The sequence below is a fragment of the Perissodus microlepis genome, chromosome 8, assembly GCF_051167445.1.
Source record: "Perissodus microlepis isolate ML-2025 ecotype Zambia chromosome 8, ASM5116744v1, whole genome shotgun sequence".
Classification (NCBI taxonomy): Eukaryota; Metazoa; Chordata; class Actinopteri; order Cichliformes; family Cichlidae; genus Perissodus; species Perissodus microlepis.
This window is the reverse complement of record NC_140468.1, coordinates 20,017,313-20,037,089: the sequence shown is the minus strand read 5'-3', so window position 1 is coordinate 20,037,089 and position 19,777 is coordinate 20,017,313. Positions and strand designations below refer to the sequence as shown.

Genomic DNA, 19,777 nt, shown 5'->3' with positions numbered 1-19,777 from the left:
CAGTATCGCACTACACTGTTATCGAGAGGAATACAAAGAAAAGATTATGTTGCTATAGAGTGTTCTGTGAGCACCGAGTGATCCCCAGCGGTTATAGGGAAGGTTATATTCAACAGAGATGCTTGGCTGAACAGTGAGAATGAAACTTGGCCCAAAAAATAAAGTAGGAAAAGTCAAGGTGAGTGAAATCTCAGCAGTCTATTTCAGGCCTAGTAACCAAGGTCGTCAATGACTCTAGAGTGACTCCATGTATGTGTGTGTGTTTGTGTGTGCGTTATCCTCACCCAAACGAGTGGTTAGAATAATTGTGCCTACTTGGAAGGACTAATGGATGGCAAAACACATGTATTGTGTGTGTGTGTGTGTGTGTGTGTGTGTGTGTGTGTGTGTGTGTGTGTGTGTGTGTGTGTGTGTGTGTGTGTGTGTGTGTGTGTGTGTGTGTGGCTGAGGTCTTACCTGGCAAGCAATCCTGATGAGGAAGTTGACCACAGTGTCTGTATGTTGTTTCTCAACAGGTTTGTTGTGCATGCTCTCTGTGCCTGGCATGGACTGGCTGCGGCCAAATACCTACAAACACCAACATTATAATCTGTCAAATATATATAAACTTTTTTCTTTTTTGACAAAAGAATGATTACAGAAAGTTGTCAAAAGCAGAAATGCTGTACAAAGGGTTTTTCGGTCTACAAAAAGGAGGCTCCAGCCACAATAAGTCTGATAACTTTTCTGACAACTTTCTGGGCAAATAATGTTTCCTCAGCTTAAGCAGAAACAAATTCTGACAAGTTAAAAAGACGCATTTTTATCTTGACATCACAAGAAGAGGCACAAAAAACAGAAATTATAACAAGAGCACAAATATTTATTACAATAACCTTTAAGTATTATTTTTATTTTTGTAAGTGTCATTCATCCTTCCATCCTCTTAAAAGTTTTTCCAGTTAAACATTGTAGCTGGGCTGGAGCCTATTCTAGCTGTCACTGAGCGGGAGACAGGTTTTCACTCTGTTGCAGGGCTAATAAATCTGTGATCTGTAAATCGACATACTTTAAAGGATATTTACATTTTGGAATTCATTATGAACACTTTAATACATAAAACAAGCTTTATTTAAAACGTGTAGTTACTGCCCAATTATGCCCTCTAATCTACGACATGCAGACATTAAGCTGATTGTGGCAGAACTCCAGATGTGTCAGGCAACATCACGAGGCAATTTCAGAGTCTTTAATCTAAGTATAAACTGCCTTTTGAAAGATTGGCATTAGCGCAAATTAACAAATTTGATTAAAATTTTGAACAGGCGCTTTTTACAACAAAGGTATCCCAAAAGACCTCAAAACAAAAGACCACTGAGGGATATGATGAAGTATATGTGGCGCTGCCATACTGCTGTAAGACAAGCTGGATAACAGCAACAACTCTGCTGTCAATCCTGTTAGCAATTTTTCCCCCTCAGACTCATTCAATAAATGACTGTGGAGACAAAAAAGTATAACTGGCTGTCTTATTAGTAGCTTTCAAACTGCACAACAAACACCCTTAGAGAAGCAAGTAACACAGGGATATCAAGTGAGAACTCTGAAGGTAAGACATTCTGTCTGGGGCACGAGGGCCCATCAGTCACAGCCACATTCGTCTGGCATCTGACTAATTACTAACTGAGCTCACCGTGGAAGCAGCTCCAGTTGCTGTACGGAATCTCTTGACGTCCTGTCCAGCCCCGGCGGATTCTAGAGAAAGGCCTCTTTTCACAGCAGCCCCACTGGTCCCTTCACCACCAGGACCTACTTCAGCCTCAGATTCTGGCTGTTGTGCCAAAGAAAGGTACACACAAGAAAGGAGGAGACAAATCCAATTGTTAACACAATATAACCACAATATGTCTCTTTCTGTACAATGCAATAAAGCTGAAGTTTGTCACTAGCTCATATCGCAACGTAAGTAATGAGCATTTATGGTACACGGCTCAAGAAACGCTTTAACTGCTATGATGAATAAGGTTTATTTTGTGACTTAATGAGCATCTTCAGTCTGCAGGAAAAAGATTTTTGTGAGAAGTGAGAAACATAATTTGGTGACTCTGTATGTCAAGATCCTAGACGACCATCCCAAACTGGTACTCCTGACATCAACAGAAGTCAGTAAAAACAATGTGGTTTACCTGCTGGTCTTTGATCCTCTGCAACTCCCACTTGATGACCACCTCAGCCAGGTCCACAGCCAGCTTCCTTTGCTCTATAGTCACACTTGGAGTGAAGCCCAAACGCTGCATTGCACTGATCATGTGCTGCACCAGGTGGTGTCGGACAGGGTAATACACCTAGAGGGGGGGGGGGGGAAGCACCAGGTATAACTTTGAAAAAGTATCATAATGCTGAAGTACTATAAACAAGCAATATTTTCATATCCCTTGTTCTGCTAATATTCAATTGACATCATCCACGTTGACATCAGAGCACTCCAGATTATGCAAAACACAGGTTTGTATTGGTTTTGTTTTTTTGGTGCATGTGGGTTTTTTTTTTAAAAATTCTAATTATTTTGTAACTGTTAGAAAACAATTACTTAAGTCGTCCTTAAGTCCAAAAAGCCTCATAAGCCACTATTTCACCACAATACATTTGAAATCCTGCAATTACCATGTGATTGAAGTGGTGACTTAATGCAGTGCATCTGTTAAATCACTTCAACAGTTTAGAAATTGCAGACAATGTTATAAACAGTCACTCCACAGTTTTTAAAGAGCTTAAAGTTGTGTTACTGTTGAATAACCTATGGACGTAACTGTATGATTAAAAGATAGAGTGTCACAAAAGCTTATGTTTAATATTATATACAGAAGCTGTCAGGAGGGACTGGCACATTTTTTTCCACAAAGCACCACAGACAGAGAGCACCAATGGTAGAGTTTAAAAGAGGCACAAAAAGTGATTACAATAGCCCCTAAGGCTAACCAGACGAATTTAAACGTCAGTATAAATTGCACTGTGGCTTGGGGCGTGCGTTCCTTTCATCTGTATCTCTCACAACTTGAACCTTTACTCTGTAAAAACCAGATGAAGTCTGGAAGAGTGGAAAACTAGTGTGGATGACAAGATTACGGGTTTAAAAAAAAAAAAAAAACAAGCTTGTTTTGCATGAAGTGGAACCACTTAAACTCTGTGAGACCAAAAAAACCCCATTACTCATACAAAAACAGTTCTGTCGTACTTGCAGCCCAAAAATGTGAATTCAAAAACACGTTCCTCAAAAAATTCAGAAGATCTTGTCATATTGTGTTATGTTTGATACTTTGCTTAGATTTAATTAAAAAGTTGAGTTAGGTGCCTTTTGCATGCTTGAATATTCACAGGTCAGTGTTAAGAGGCTTTAACTTAAAAAAAAAAAAAAAAAAAAAAAAAGACAACAGAAAAAAGGCAGCCAGTGTTGAAAGAAAAAACCTTCAGAAAGCCTGAGAACTACTGCTCAAGCCCACTTAAAAAAGAAACAGGAAAATCCGGCTCCTTGGAAGCAAAAAAAAAAAAGAAGCAACGACGAATGCCTCGAGACTTCTGCACAGTATTGTACGAGGCCTTCTTCCACTGCATTAGCAACAGAAGAAGCAACCAAACAATGGCCTACATATGTCATTTGCTGCAGTATCTTGTTCCTGTGCTTCTACTAGAATCACACAGAACGACTCCCAGGAAGCTTATCCTTGTGCTAGCTCCATCTACTGCAAAACATCTGGTGTAAACCAGGGTGTCAAACTCCTTTTACATGGCGGATCACATACAGCCCACTTTGATGTTAAAAACGGGCTGTACCAGTGAAGCCCCCTTTTCTATTAGTATAAAAAGTTACATATTTAACTGTTTTTCTATATGATGAAGAAAACCTGCTGCAGCAAAGAAAGTAATCTGTCAGCGCAACTCTCTGAACTTAATTTGTAAGAAATAAAATGACAGAAAAAGTCCTGGTAGCTCATTGCCCAGACTGTACAGATTAGTTTTTTGGTTTTTTCCCTTTCTTTTTTTTTTTTTTTTTTTTTTTTGTTGTTTCGCCGAATGTGGGCAGCGTACGTTTGACACCCCTAGTCTATGCACAATGCACTAATATATGGGAGGTGGACAAAAATAAAGGCAAGTCCACACATGTACAGGAAAGGTTTGTTTTTCTGTACTCCAGACCTTCCGGTTTAGATTTTAGGGTGATAACACATGCAAAGTTAAATGGGGTGCTCAATCACTTTGAGACTTTTAGTCAGAATAGGCAAACTCTGACATCAAATTCTTACTTAGTCTCAAGGACATGATGACACACACTTAGCCCAACTCAAGTGTCACGCTCAAGAGTCACTTAGCTTCCGAAAACTGAACTGGGACTCTCAAACACACATGCAGACAAAGGAGCTAGAGATGAGATGTCTATCTGAGGGCTTTTGTCAGTGTCAAAGAATATTAAAGCTTCTCACTTTGAGGGTAATTATAGTCGATAGAGCAGGACTTCACAGCCCCTTAATGACAGAGTGGCTAAGCCCTGTCCATCACGTGTGCACACAGACAAACACGCACACAATCTCTCCATTTCTTTATCAAACGCACACGCACAAAGTCTCTCATCTGTCTGTCATTATCTCCTCCCCAGTGTAATTATGCTGATGTGATTACATTAGATTAGTCATCTGGCCCAGTGAGAGCGGCCTGTCAGTGAGATAGAGAGGGAAGCTGAGGGAAATGTCAGTCTTCTGCTAAAAGACTGTCGCTCTCTGACTGGTGAGGCGGTGAACATCAGCTGAAGAAGCGAGAGGGCACAAGTGTCTTTCAAGTTTATGGAGGAAAGCGAAAAGCAAGCTCAATGATCATTTGCTTTTGTTGATGACGAGTCCACATGAGCTGCTCTTTGACTCTACTGATCACTGCTGTGAAGGGTGTGTTTAATGCTGTATCTGCATTAAGTCAACTGTGGACACCAGGCGGTTGACATAATTAGACACGAGAGTCCAGCTTTTGACTTGATAACAGAGCAAAGTACAAATGATCTGGCTACAACCAATATAGAACTGAAATTAACAAAAAATCATAAACATTTTTAATTGGTCTACATAAGATCATCTACATTTTAATGAGTATGCTCCTTTCCCATTAGGAAAGATGTGTCATGTAATTCAGGGCACTTAGATAATCAGTAAAATTAGCACCTCAACAGTCTCCCCCCCACGTGGTTCCCTGCAGTGAGCATGCTGAGAGGAGAGCCGGCAGAGACACTAAATGGATGTCTATGTGTGCACTTGAGTGGCACTTAACATCTCAGTATGTGTAGTGGCAGCTTACCTCGAAACACGAGAAATCGTAAAACAGAAAACGCTGATATTTTACTGTCATCCTCAGAAGCATATTACTTTTGCTATTATTAAGTGGTCTAACAAATCTGTCATGGGTAATTTAAATGACAGAAGGCAGTGCTCCATCCATCCCAGGAGGATATCATGGGGACTCAATACTTTTGGTAGTGGTGGTCTGACATATGGAAGTCTGCTGCTGCCTAAGTTGCATTAATGTGTATGCTTTTTTTTTTTTTTTTTTTTTAAACTACTCACCCTGAAGTGTTGCACAATGAGATGCAGTATGTGAACCAGCTGTGGTACAGTATGCCCCTCCTCCACAATGATTTTGCGAGTCCAGTGCGTCAACATCTGGTGGCCGTCCTCCATGCGTGCAGGCACTGCCGGAGTCAGGATGGCCATAGCCTGGCGGACTATGGCCCGGGCCTCCATTGTGTGGGCTTTCAACAGGCTGTGGAAGACCTGTACAGAGCAGAGATCGCATGTCTAATTTAGTAACATACCATATACTTGGCTAAAATTTTACTGCCCCTTAAAAGTGCTGTTTTCCTGCCTACACATTTAGAGAAGATAGAAAAAGCACACAAACCCCTTTCTCACACACACACACACACACACACACACACACACACACACACACACACACACACACACTTTCATCTTCCTTACAGAGTTGGAAAAAAAACGAAAGAAGCTGATGACAGGCATAAATTCAAATGCTTCATCACTTGAGTTGTTAAGCTGGCTCTACAACTGCCCATCAACACCAGATACAAAATTTAAAAGTGGAGTAATCTAAGAAGTGATTTTTCTTGCTGCAAAGGCAACTTAACAGATTCAGTCTACCTTTGACTATTTCAAAAACTCAACATAAAACAAGACACACAACTTATGAATAATAATATGGACTTCTAATCAAACAGGGATTTAACCATCATTCACGCTCATCTGTTAGATGCATGAAAGCAGGCAATACATCCAGCATTATGTTACTTAATATCTAACTCGAAAAACAAAAGAAGATCAGACCATGCAGATGGCACTCACAGCACTCAAGACTGCCATCTGCATGGCCTGTTCCTGCACTTCTTACTCCCTTGCCTCTTTGCTAACCCAGTCCTTTACATTCCCTCTACCTCTAGACGAAGACAGCCTTTGATTAAAATCTCTGTCCATGTCAGCCACAAGCCTGCACAGGATCTCAGAAGTCTGCCGATGAATGGATTTCTTTCTTAGTTCTTTCTAACATCAGTACATCATAATCTTCTGCAGGCTTGCTCTTTAATGTGACTGCATGCAGTTCAAGCTCCTGCAGCACTGAAAGTGATATGTAAATATTACTAAATCTGACGTAGTAAGACCGTCGTCTGAAACTTTTACAGAAAAACCATTGAGGTGCTCATTCGGCCATGAAGCTGACACATTCAGAGGCCGACAGATTAATGGAAGTGCATGGATGAAAGGGGCTTTAGTGAACCAGGGGCACCCAAAATTGTTCCTCTGACTTCACAACTACACAGCATTTTCTTCACAAGTGTGACTCAGAAAGCAAAGGTACCTTTCTAAGTGTACGCCGTTTTCTACTGTGAATTCATCTGCTGTCTTCCATTTTCAAATCCATCTTTTGTCATTTTTCTGTTGTGTCCCTTTTCAGCATTGAAACATTTATTAGCTCTCACCTGCAGGACAATCTTCTTGTGAATGGCAAACTTTGCGATGATGTGGGCCAGCAGTAAGTGACCACTGTATTTACAGGCAGGATCAACGCAGGCTTTGGGCAGAAGGCACGGCCAGGCAAAAGTCATAAGACGACGCAGCTTGCTGTTGCGTGACTTGTTGTTGTCATGAATATGGTGGGGAGCGTGCTCCACTAGCAGGGTGGAGAACTGCAGTAGGCAGATTCGCAGAGAGTCCAGCAGGTCAGCCTGCTTCTCCGGGTCCAGAACCTTGGAGAGGGATAGGAAAGAAGTGGCATTAAAAATTGCTGGGCAATACAGAAAAATGATACTGTTTTTGCAATCTATAGCAGAATTGGCACAGAACATTTTCAGGAACTTGACTTGGTGGGATGTTGTATTAACACTACTAAAAACTTAAAAACACATAAGAAATACTTTAGCCCTGTTATGCTAATTCTTAACAACTCCAGTTGGAGATCAATAAGTCTCCTCATATGTACATAAACAATAAGCCGAAACTCACTCTATTGAATAATCTGTACTTAAATTTCTAGAGTGTAACACAGTTCATTGATTCTGAATGACACTTTACAACAACACAATCTAATTTTACATATACTAAAAACCTTGCATCACTCAAACCACCCAAATACCAATTCCCCAAAGAGAACGTACAGAAGACAGCACAGTACATAGGGAGACAGGGAGGTGAGGTAGGAAATCAGTTTTATCCAGACTGTAGAGGAGCTATTAGCAGCCATTAGGATTGGTGTTAGTCAGTGATGAGATCTGCCACAGTACAAACAAACATGCCGACCTTTAGCATGGTCACAATGTGACATTTACACCAGAAATTATAGTCTGATGAATCAAACGTGATAACAAAACAGAGAGGAGCTTCTGGGAGGAAGAAAGAAAAATCAAAGACATGTAGGGAAAAAAGGAAGAAGAAAGAGATGAAATGGCAGTAATTAAAGTGTAAGGCCATGAGAGAAGAAGATGACTAAATAGGATGTAGCTGATGATGACTCAGAAAGGAGAGATGTTGGGCTGATAGGACATTATGAGAGGAAATGCAGCAGGTAATGAAATCAGAAACAGGAACACAAAGAGACACAAAGTCATGAAATAAACAGACAGCAAGGGTTGTCTGCTGACTGTGAGAAGAAAATGGTAAGAAGAGGAAAAATATGAATAACAAGAAAATAAATCCATGTATTTTATGGATTTAGACAGATAGCATGTGTACCTTGGTGATGAAGACACTGGTAATGCTTTCAGGGTTGTCTCCTTCAGGGTTGGGCGGTCCGAGCAGCTGCTCACCTTCTCCCTTCTCAAAGCTATACAGGAAGGCTGGATTCAAGATGTGCTGCAGCACCTATTAAAGAAGAAAAGTGGAGTTTACAGCTTTGACCCTTTCAAGAGAGATTACAATGAATGATTCCACCGATAGCACACTTTCAAGAAAGGAGAAACTAATCAGTGAAATCACCTAGTGTACCCTTTTCAAACCTACATTAAAGAAAACCCTGCACACAATCAGCCCTCAGTGGCAAATACATAAGTGATGACACGGAAAGGGGCAGGAACAAGAAGAGATTACTTTCAGGACTGATAATAACAGCAAAAAATAAATAATAAAAACAACTGGATTGTAGAGAGAGAGAGAGAAAAAAGACACATTTGACCACAGCAATGTCAAACGTGGCACCAAATGATTGCAATAAATAATTTAAAGAGCAAAAAGAAAACAATTTCCTCTCTGAGGCAAAACTAAAGAAACAATGTATTTCCTTAATTAATCTACAAGCATTTAAAGCAAAAACAAAAGTCAATAAGATTTAGAGTATCTTAACAGGGAATGTGAATGAGGTCTTGATTCGTTTGTAAAATCCGACTAACCCAACCACTATGCAGCTAACGACTGCATTTATTAAAGAAGCTGCTATCTATTAATGAACACCCCTATTCAATCCATCACTGGGAGGACAGGGCATCGCTCAGTGAAGAATGAGCTGTGGTAGCATATGTTCCATCTCCTCCATTAGCACAATATTCGCCCTCTTTCTCACACGCTGAACACACACTGAGCATTACTCTGTTTTTCAGTGTCATCTATTCCTATTAATTCTAAGCTTCTCTGATATCAATCATTGTACGATAACAGCATCATTTTGTAATGCCACTGATGATGTGCTCCTGCAGGAGTTCTGGGCGAGTGGCCTAGATCACATTCTGCAGGTGTCTTAATTATCTTAAATTCCATTTTCAATTCACATATAACAAGTGTGTGTGTGTGTTGCAGTGCCCATAGATTTCCTCTCTGAGCTCAATTAAGGGGAGCTGTGATAACTGGGGTGGTGAGTGGTGGGTGGTTGAAGGGGGGTCTTTTAATGTCTTTATATAAACCAGAAAAAAATGAATGGCTCGATGCCACAATGAATGTGTAATGACGACAATCACTACTAGATGTAAACAGTACATTCATTTTACACATGACTAGATAAAGAGATGCAGTCTCCCTTTGAGTGCACATAACCAAGGAGAGTAGATGAAGTTAAGAACTCGGCTTCAATAACGTGATTCACTTAAAATGGTTTGATTATTTGTTTGAATAATAATTATGTTAACTAAAAGACAATGTATGTTAGTAATAGAGTTGCTCAAGAACAATATTTTGAATGTGAAAAATCAAATTAATTTTTAACAATCGTCTTCCTTCATATAAATGATCTAACTGTCAAGAATCCTTCATCTTCCTCATCGCTGTTTCGATTATTGTGCCAGACAGGGTACAGGTATTAAAAACTTGTACACATGCTTACTGTTTAATGTCTCTACTCGGGGAGGGGGGGATTAATTGTACATACTGTAAAAAAATGTTCTGGAAAATCCTACAACACTCTTTCTCATGTTGGAACAAAGAAGCAGCAGAAAGCGAAACAGATGCACGGCACATCATAAATTTCATATATTTGTTTGTTTGCTCGTCGACTGGAGATGGATTCTGCAAATAACGAAACGCCTTTGAATAGAAGAGCAGTACAAAAATGGTCTTCTATAAGAAGTGTTTGGATAAAACAAAAAGAAGGAACACAGCAGCAGTACCAGCAGCTCGGGGTCAGGCTGCACTACCATAGATGATTCATTGCTGCTGTCCCATTCTGCTGTCTCTCCCCTTCTCTCTCTCTAGACACTCCTCTGTTTGAAATACTCTCCTAGACCTTTCTGATGTTCTATACGAACCTGAATTTCTAACTCCTAGATTTCCTGAGAAACTGCAAGCGCACAGACTCACACACTTTCCTATGATAAATGCTACAGGCAATTATTTAAATGTCAATGGAGGCAACACCCACGCTCATTCTCATGCTCACTACTCGTACACCAATCAACACAAACATATTCGCACAGAAACACATCACGCCTGTCAGTCTGGGTCTCTGCCTCATCTGCTGCACACCAGCGGAGGACAATTAAGGCGGAAAAACAACAATAGGAGCAAAATTTTGCTGGGGGGGTGGGCTGAGCGTGGTGGGGTGCTGCAGCTCTGCTAGCCAAGAGAGTAAACCTTGCTGAAAATTCTAATGCAGCATTTCCACCCAAAAAGAAAAATACAGAGAAATGAGCTGGCTGAACTCTCTCTCCTCTGCCTTTATTCTGCCTCTCATTTTCAGAGCCCGTTTGCAGCGCAAGGAATGCAAACTGAATACAAGCAAAAGGGACAGGTGCAGTGAGCAGCACCAGAAACACAACTGTTTGTCCTTGGATTTTAGTGGTGTGTGTGCACATGGCATGGTGTGCCTGTGAGTCTACAGTTGTGTGTGCCTACCACACAGCCATTTGGATATGTGCTATTGTGTGCCAGGACAGGCCTTCCCCACTGACCCGTTTGTACTTAACAGCAGTGCTGTTGCTTCTCTGTGCCAGGTTATGTGCCATTACAGCTGTTCGAAATATGTGTTTGTGGGTGTGGGTGTGTGTTTGTGCCGATGCCTGCATGCGGGAGAGGGAGCTTAATTAAAATGCAGCCTGAATGACTGTAATGCTTGCAGCAGCAGCAGGTCAGGTAGAGACTACAGAAGCATTCATCTGTGAGCCTCTGAGGTCCTAGAACCAGACAAAATGACCTTCCCCACTCTATCAAAGAACTTCTGGTACAAAACACTAACTATAAAAGTCACACAGATCAGGTCCCTATATGCTGCATGTCCAACAGTTGAGAAGGAAAGTAATCGAGCCGTGGAGATGGGGAGCTTATGATGAATCTGATATTATTAAATCTATCTTTCTACAATGAAAAAAAGCCCAGAACATAAATCTAGTGTTATTTTCAATGTTTTTTTTTAAATGATCATATTTATCAAATGTGTTTTGTTTTATTTTTAATAAGGCTGCTTTATAGTATTAAAATTGCTGCATCAATGACAACAAAATGTCCTTAGAGTCCCGTTTTAAATTGAAACATCTTGTTTTGCAAAATCCAGCTTTTGTGGACATGCAAACCTGAAGAACTCCACTACATAAAACAAAATAAAGTCCATGATTGCTTGTGCAGACACTGCATCATGGAGCAATAAAACCAAAACATGACACATAACATGCTGCAAAATATTTGCATTATGGCTCGATATCATTCATTCTGGATGCGTGCCCACACATAATCTGTGTGTGCTATTCAGCCGTGGTCAGTATGGGCCACAGATGTTAAAGTATCTAACAGGAATGGTATTACATATCCACCATCATAATAATAATCCCTCCACACACACTGCCAAAGCACCTTCCATCCATCAATCGAGTGCCTATTCTACACCAGGCCAAAGGGGAGCTGCAGCCTGTTTCACTTCAGCATGGGGTGGATACATCTGGATGGGTCAGTCTTTCACAGGATTAACATGATGTTTGGTCAACAAATGTATTTAAAATGTGCAAACAGTATGAGATTTCTGGTCAGAGGTGGAGGGATGACTGTTTTAAATAGTCTTAATTGCATTAAACTACACCATTCAAACAAATATCCAATGAATTTCAGTTGATTAATCATTTATTGTCTTACATGTGTGTAACGATGAATACATAAAATTCCAAAATAAGCTTATATTTAAAAATAACATAGTACCAATTTTAAAATCAGATATGCTGTCTTTGCATGATTTTCAGTTAAATAGAGGAATGGACTTATTTGCAAAATATTTCACTTTTTCTTTTCTCTCTTTTTTTTTTTTTTTTTTTTTAAAATTGGGTTGTAGGCATTTATCCCCATGAGGCACAATATGTTGTAAGGAAGCGTAGGCAGAGGTTGGGATACTGTGCGTCGTGCTGATTATAGAGACAGAAGTGCTGACCTGAAAGCATATTTAAGTGCACCATCATCGCTAATGTGAGTTACTACATCTGGCCTTGTGGATGCTGCTCGTGTCATCATAAAAGAGTAGACAACCAGTCAGATACTTTAACTACAAACCAGTATACCAACAGTATAGTGCTTGTTGTCATGTTATACATTTACTGATTGCGCTATTGGATCAGTTTAGGCTGCACTGCTTTTTCAGCATGTCATACGCAAAACTGTATTCTACCTCCAGGCATCATTTCAATGTCAATTTCAAAAGAGGGTAAGAAGAAAGGTACAAGTCAAAGGGAATTTCTAAATATCTGCAGCCTGTAGTTATAAACTAACGTTTTTCGTCCGATTGGACGTGTACATACCTTTGCTTTAAGCTCATCGTTGAAGTGGGGATCATTAAACTCAACGAAACGGAAGAACAGGGCACGTTTCTGAGGAATGGAGTAATTCTTGGGAATTTCCTCCTCCATATACTCCTTCAGGAAGGTCATGTTGCACAGGAAGCGACCCGTAAAGGCCCTCAGCAGCTGGAACAGCAGCTCAATCTCAGAGTAGTTACGCCTATTAAGAGAGAGAGTGGATAAGTTCAGTGCACAGACACAAAGAGATGTGGCTAACGTTAACAACGGGGACACTATAAAACACAACTTTCAAATAACCTTAGAAACCAACGCACTGTTAATTAGCCACTTTTATATTTTTTTTTGTAAGCAGAACTTTGTTTGTCAAAGGAAGGTTGACTGAACTCATTACACTAAGCTAAAATTACTGGCTGAAGTGTTTGGGGGTTAATTGCAAGGTCTGAAATAAACATCTGCTAAATGCCTAGTGCACCAAGTGTGCTAGCACTTTCTCAGTGCTCACACAGAAAGGAAAGGGTCAGAAGGTCATTTGTGATTGGAATGTCACTTGAGTAAAGTTGGAAAATGCAGTAACTTTAAAAATGTGCATTATTAACCTGTAGTGCTCACACTACTGAAACTATCAACTAACACTCTAATGGTCACTAAGTCTTCAACAAAGCTCATTAGCACTGCCTGGTTGCTGTTTTTGGGGTTTCACATCAGTCCACTGACAATATTTCATATCAACAGGCAAATTCAGTGTGCAACATCTATGAAAACTGCAACATTTCATTTTCATTACAATTTCAGCAAATCTACTTACTTGCAGTAGCTTAGCAAGCAATAGGCCAGCAGCTTTGGCTCCTTCCAGTTAGTGGCTGCCATGTTGTCTTTGCGATGTCTTTCCTGGAAGGCCTCGCTGACCCAGACTCGCCTCAGCTGGCTGACCAGGGAGTGCTGCCCTGCAAGCCAGCCCTCATCATTCTTCACTATGATGCTAATAATCTGAACAGATGTGAAGATGAACGAGGTTAAATTAGTTAAGGATAAATAACAGAAATATGAGTTAAGCTGTATATAGATTTGGATCAAAAACTGCCGGGACATCCCTGAGTATAACAACTGTGTGAATGTGAGTCCACCTTAAAGAACAGACTGAATTCTGCATACCTTAATAGCTTGAAACTGCAGGTCTAGTCTGGCTGTGGCAGTAGAGGGAGATCCAGGTCGAACAGTTGCTGCAGTGCCAGCAGAAACAAGCAGGGGGACGAAGCGGTTGGGATTAGAGGCCAATACGTCTCGTAATGGCTTGGCATCCTTGTGTTTCAGAAAACTCTGCATGTGAACAAAAACACATACTGTAACTATAACACAAAAGAAAATATATACTATAACAATAGACTACAAGGTCCACCCCATTCAATCACCAACAGTGCATAGCAGATATACAGACTTGTGATACTGAACGATGAAGAAAATTAGGAAATTTTACTGGAGCAATCCATCTCAATTCTGTGTTAATAGGACCACTGAGGCTCGAAACACTCAATACATTTCCGAATACAGCCCATTGCAAATGCAACAAAGAAGCAAAATACATTTTTAATGGCAAATGTGTCAATGAAAAGACTGAGGGGACGGCTACTTAGAGCTCCTATTGTCTGACCATGAACATGCGGCTCCACTGGGGGTCGTTGAGTGTAGCCTCCATCATGAAAAGCTCCACTGTCTGAGATGGGTGACGCGTCAGGAACTTGATCAAAGGCTCCCTGAACGGGCTGCCAGCCTAGTGCGAGACAAAATAATGAGGAAACTGAAGGAACATAAGCAAAGGAAACAGCCTGAAGAAGAAGGGATGAGAATTACTTCACAGTAAATATGGACTCCATCACTTCCTTGTAAAAATTTTGATTATAACATTTAATCCTGCATCCTCTACATCACATATAAAGCATTTCTTTCCCTCTTTTATTGTATTTATTAAATAAGACCCACCACTTACTTTCTGGCCCCATTCACCCTCTTACACATAACCGGAATAACCAGAAAAGCATGTCTAATTTCTGACATGTCTAAATCCTTAATGATAGATAATTTGTTAATGGAAGAAACAACTAAAGCCTCCCTCTTTTTGAACTGTTTGGGAGCGATCTACTTGCTAATCATCCAACTGCTTTCACTGCCTGCCCGATGCAGTTTTACACCACTGTTAGACATTACCTACAACTCCATCTACATAATGCAATTGGTTTCCTACCTCTATGAGCATGGCCCTCTCAGTCTTCATGACCACCTCTAGTAGAGGTTTGACTAGAGTCTGCGGTGCCGCTGGGATCAGGTGGAAAAGGTTAATGATGGCTGAACAGATCTTCATCTCCTACAGGAAGATTCAAAGACATACAACAAAGGGAACAAAGGAGTGGATGAAATTCTTGGACAGATGAGCTGCACACAAACATCATTCCTGACAGACAGTCTTGATCGACAGCCACTGTGGAAAGACGAGGATGAACCTCAGTCAAATGACTGAAAGTGCAATTCATAATTAATAGGGTGTTAACTTCCCACAGGAAAGGTGCAGAGTACCACACACACCAGCTTTTGGATTAGACTCTGGATTAGACAGAGTAAAAACAAATAAAAGGAGCAACATGGTTATTTTATAAATCCTATGACTTTTGCGCTTCCAAGATGCCAGAAGGGAATAAAAGAGCAGAATTCAACATTTCTAGACACTCAAAATTAGAGTTAGAGTGAAGCTGAGATGATGGTAACAATTCTCGAGATGACAACAGACACATGGACACATAAATACAGGGCAACTCCACCACTACCATGACATTGGCTCAATTCACCAGCACAACACTGGATCAGACCAAATTTCAATCACTGACAAAGAGTTACCAACAGAGGGCGCAACACCGGGTCGCATCTCACCTCAACACCTTCCAACGCAGGCTGTGCCAGAATGGGAGACAATGATCAGAGTCAGCAGAACAGCATGTGTGCTTTTTTTGTGAGGCTATCTGTTGTCTGTCTTTGTTCAATATGGAAGGTGAGCTGATAAGATAGGGGGATAATGGAGGGGCAGATTATCGCAACCTTTACAAGTGACCGCAGGAAAAACTTTTCTCAGCCTCCGGTGAATAAAAAGGCAAGGGCCACATTGGAAATAGAGGTCAGCTAACATACTGATCGACTGATTTTTTGGCTTATCGAGGACATACAGATATTATATATGTTGTCTGATACACATGGACAAGCCCATCATTTTTAAATTCCAAGATAACTTTAATATACTGTGTGTATATATATATTTTTTTAATTTTAGTTGGGTAACACAGAATCAATGGAATAAATACTTAAGTAGCTGAAACAAAGTCTACAGAGTGAGGGTGAAAAGAAATAATCATATTTCATGCATGCACTGTGGTAAGTTTTGTTTTTTATCTGTCACAAAAACTCTTCCTCGTTACTACACCCCGTCAAAACCCACACATCTTCACACCATCCTCTTCGTCCCTGCTCCATTCCTCCTCCCACACTTTTCTTTTTCCTTTATCATAATTGACTCCCTGACCCTGGTTCTGCTTTCACTTCCAGGTCTGCTGTCAACGGGCACAAAGACCAAAATTTGGAGGGCATGAAAGACAAAAAGCCAATTTGCATCTAATTAAAACAGAACACTTTCAGATGGGTTAGGATGAAGTCACACAGAGTAGGGAGCAAAGAAAAAAAGGCAGGTGTTTTGCCCAATCTTTCTGTCACCTCTTCTCGCTGCCTTTTACAAGGTTATCTGCGGGGAGATAATGAGGAGACAGAGTACGAGGCCAACCACAGCCTGCCTGGTGCCTAATTAATCATTGATTGTAATATGGACACTCACAACTCACAGAGAAGGAGGCCACACAGAGAAGGGGCACTGCATGTGACTAAGGCTTTCTGAAAACAAGGGGCAATTTCTCATTCCCTTTTGGTAATGGTATTTGCTTTGGACATAACAGATGACCTGAACAAATATGGCGCCAGCAGACGACCGTATCAACATGGTCCTAGTGGCCATGAATGCTTTTGTACTGCACTGAAGCAGGATTTTAAAATAAGACATACAAAAGAAAAGAAGACAAATACATGTCAAGACTGTACAAAGATTCCCATCTGTGGTATTTTTGCAGTTTTACACGTGGGCAGATCTGAAATGAGTTTACTTACGCTGCCATCGCTCCGCTGGCCTCCTTTGTGTGTTATTACAACTACCTCCATCCACTTCCGCAGGTGTTGCTGAGAAAGAAAAAGAAATAAGATTGATCCTGTGTTTAAGTAAGGTTTTGATAGTTTTTAGTTTAGTTTTAGTCAGCTAAGTGCCAAAAAGTTTTAGTTAACTAAAATAAAATCAAAAACTAGTCTTTGAATAAATAAAAGCTGATGCCTTAGTATTAACCTGCCAGTTTTAACACAGAATTCGACTTAAGTTTCTCACCATCATCTGGTCACAGAATTTGTCATTGAAGGAGTTGGGGAAAAGTCGTGTGACAGAGGTCAGGCGGTTCACCACATTGAGAGTCAGGCTGCGGTAATCACCCAGCATCATCAGTAATGGGCGCATGTGAGTGTGGATCTGATCAACCTCAATCGTGGCACCTTCCAAAAACTACAAGAGGAGAATGGACAAAGTAGAAATGTTCAGCAACAAGACAGTGACGAGTGGTTCGTTTTCCTTGATTAATAATATAACACGTATACAACACTCAAATATTATTCAGATTTGTGTGGTGATGTTTACTAAAGTTTTGGACACAGTGATTTTAATTTCACCTCTATATTTTTCCCCCTAATCATGAGACTTTTCAGGTTTTCTAGCCCCGTGAACTGGTCACTACCCCTTGTGTCTCCATTAAAGTAATAAGGCCACTCAAATGACAGCATGTTGAGCTGTAAACGAGCACACATGCCAACCAAACACTGATGACGCACACCCACACACACACGGGAGGGAATGATGCATGGCAGCCACATTCATTTTCCTCTCAGCGCTGAGAACAAACACTCCATCCTGTATCGATCTGGCCATGGCAACGCTCATTAGTGCTAGCAGGGCAGAGATGAAAGAAGGGAGGGAACAGAAAATGGCAAGGAAAAAAAAAATATCACAGGATAGTGAAAAGGAGTGATGGTGGCAGAAAAAATAAATAAATAAAATAATAAGGACACATAAATTGATAGGAGAGGGGACAAAGAGCTTGGAGTAAATAGATAGAGGCTAAGATGGCATGGATACTTTAATGAAGTATCCAGAGCTGGTTCAGGGACAGTGTGATAAAACTGAGGGAGGTCCACAAAAAGATGGAAGTGGGTGCGGAAATGATATGAGGAGAGAATTAACAAAGACCTTACAAATAAAAAAAAAACTATGTATAAAGCAAGAAATGAGAAGAAAGGAAAACAAGATAATATACAAACAGAAAAATAAAGAGGTGAAAGAGGAAAAAGTGACACGGTAGAAGGCCATTTCAAAGGTGCAGAAAACCTGACTCTGAAATCAAATAAACGATTGTGACTACATTTAATTATCAGTTCGTGGGTAGATCACCTCATAGTTTAACCAAACAGATTAATGCATATTTTAAAAGGTTACGGCGTCAAGTCTAAGCTCTGCTGTGGCTCCAAGGGAACTGCAGTTAAATTAGGTGCTGTAACACAGATACAAGCTTTCTCAGTAATCGATAAAGTCTTGAAATTAATTCCAAACAATTCAAAAACAAAGCAGTCGCCAGGATAAAGAGCTCTAAATAGAAGAAGTTAAATAAAGACGTCTCACAAGCAGAAAAACACAACTAAAAGTAGGAGACATTTAGCCTTGCTGAAAATTTGTACCACATTGTGATACTGTAAATTAACAACAACAACATGAACCTGGCATCATGATTTCTAACAACAATATTGAGAACATAAAAAGTTATTCATCTCTTAGAAAAGCATTTTTTATATCTAAAACTACTACAAAAAAGGAAATTTAATTGAGGTGAAAAAATTAACATGAAACGATGTAACACTGACCTTCCTCATGCATCCCTCACCCGCCTCCTGTAGCTCATTGTTGGTGGAGTTGAGGGCTTTGAACAAGGCAGCAATGATCTTCTCTCTGGACTGCGGCAAGTAGTTACAGGCTGCCAGGGCATCTAATGAGGATAAAGAATATTAATGACACTCTACACTTGCATGAATAGACTATAATAATAGTCTTAAGATGTGGTCTACAGTACTGATTTAGACAGGGATTTTAAGAAGGTTTAAATCTGACATGCACACTCACACATGCACACAAACACAAAAGAAGAGTAACCATCCCTGGTACACTAACAAACAATGCAGAATGGGGCCTACTTACTGAGGGCTGCTATACGGAGGGGAACCAAAGAGGGAAGGCTCTTGTAACAGGGCAGCTTCATCAAAGCAGCATCCTCCGCCTCACATAGGTTCAACAGCTGGATAGTGGAAAAAGCATAAATATGACATAAAGAGCAGAGGTGAACAGGTCAGTGATCCATTAAATTAGATCAAGCTTATATGCACCGTGTAACAGGATAAATACTTAAAACAGATGAGCCAAAGCCAAGCAGCAAGTTTGAACCCACAATATTGTTTCTTTCAAGGTTAAAGTCCTAACAGTTGCATTACTGTGCAGTTCACAATTAAGAAAGTCAAAATGCTCTATGCTAATGACTCACCTCTGTGTAGAAGACCTTGTGTTCCATGACATTAAGGTCCATTGTAAAGAGGCGGGGCTGCAGAGTAGTGCAGAAAGTATTACCCTCCATCAGGCCGATTTGGGCATTGGCAGGCTGGTGACGCAGCAGGTGTTTCTTGGGAGGAACCATATCTTGCAAAACCTAAAGAAAAGACAAACCCATGAAAAAGGCCCTTGTGTTGTCATTACATTTATATTTCAACACTCATCTTTAGATAGAGATAGAAAATTGGCAATGTGTACACCTGCTGCTGACAGAAAGTAATACTGCAGCTTTTTATTGGAGGTCCTTCTATTCATGAATGCAGTGCATTTAACAAGCAACAGCA

The 19,777-nt window shown here is 40.4% G+C and overlaps 1 protein-coding gene across 3 annotated transcripts in view; it reads right to left on the bottom strand.

Moving 5' to 3' along the window:
* The window catches only part of trrap (transformation/transcription domain-associated protein), an 85,357-nt gene that overhangs the window by 47,100 nt on the left and 18,480 nt on the right, over positions 1 to 19,777 (bottom strand). For 2 of the 3 annotated variants that reach the window (XM_084938108.1, XM_084938110.1), the window contains exons 27-43: positions 19,429 to 19,590; positions 19,089 to 19,185; positions 18,758 to 18,879; positions 17,181 to 17,351; positions 16,913 to 16,981; positions 15,638 to 15,658; positions 14,958 to 15,077; positions 14,367 to 14,486; positions 13,871 to 14,035; positions 13,524 to 13,705; positions 12,719 to 12,917; positions 8,256 to 8,384; positions 7,007 to 7,273; positions 5,583 to 5,789; positions 2,166 to 2,324; positions 1,673 to 1,810; positions 457 to 567 (exon numbers count right to left, since the gene is read on the bottom strand). In XM_084938108.1, coding sequence (XP_084794234.1) covers positions 457 to 567; positions 1,673 to 1,810; positions 2,166 to 2,324; positions 5,583 to 5,789; positions 7,007 to 7,273; positions 8,256 to 8,384; positions 12,719 to 12,917; positions 13,524 to 13,705; positions 13,871 to 14,035; positions 14,367 to 14,486; positions 14,958 to 15,077; positions 15,638 to 15,658; positions 16,913 to 16,981; positions 17,181 to 17,351; positions 18,758 to 18,879; positions 19,089 to 19,185; positions 19,429 to 19,590 — 2,439 coding nt within the window. The remainder of the gene's footprint in view (positions 1 to 456; positions 568 to 1,672; positions 1,811 to 2,165; positions 2,325 to 5,582; positions 5,790 to 7,006; positions 7,274 to 8,255; positions 8,385 to 12,718; positions 12,918 to 13,523; positions 13,706 to 13,870; positions 14,036 to 14,366; positions 14,487 to 14,957; positions 15,078 to 15,637; positions 15,659 to 16,912; positions 16,982 to 17,180; positions 17,352 to 18,757; positions 18,880 to 19,088; positions 19,186 to 19,428; positions 19,591 to 19,777) is intronic. The other variant, XM_084938111.1, reaches the window with a different exon arrangement.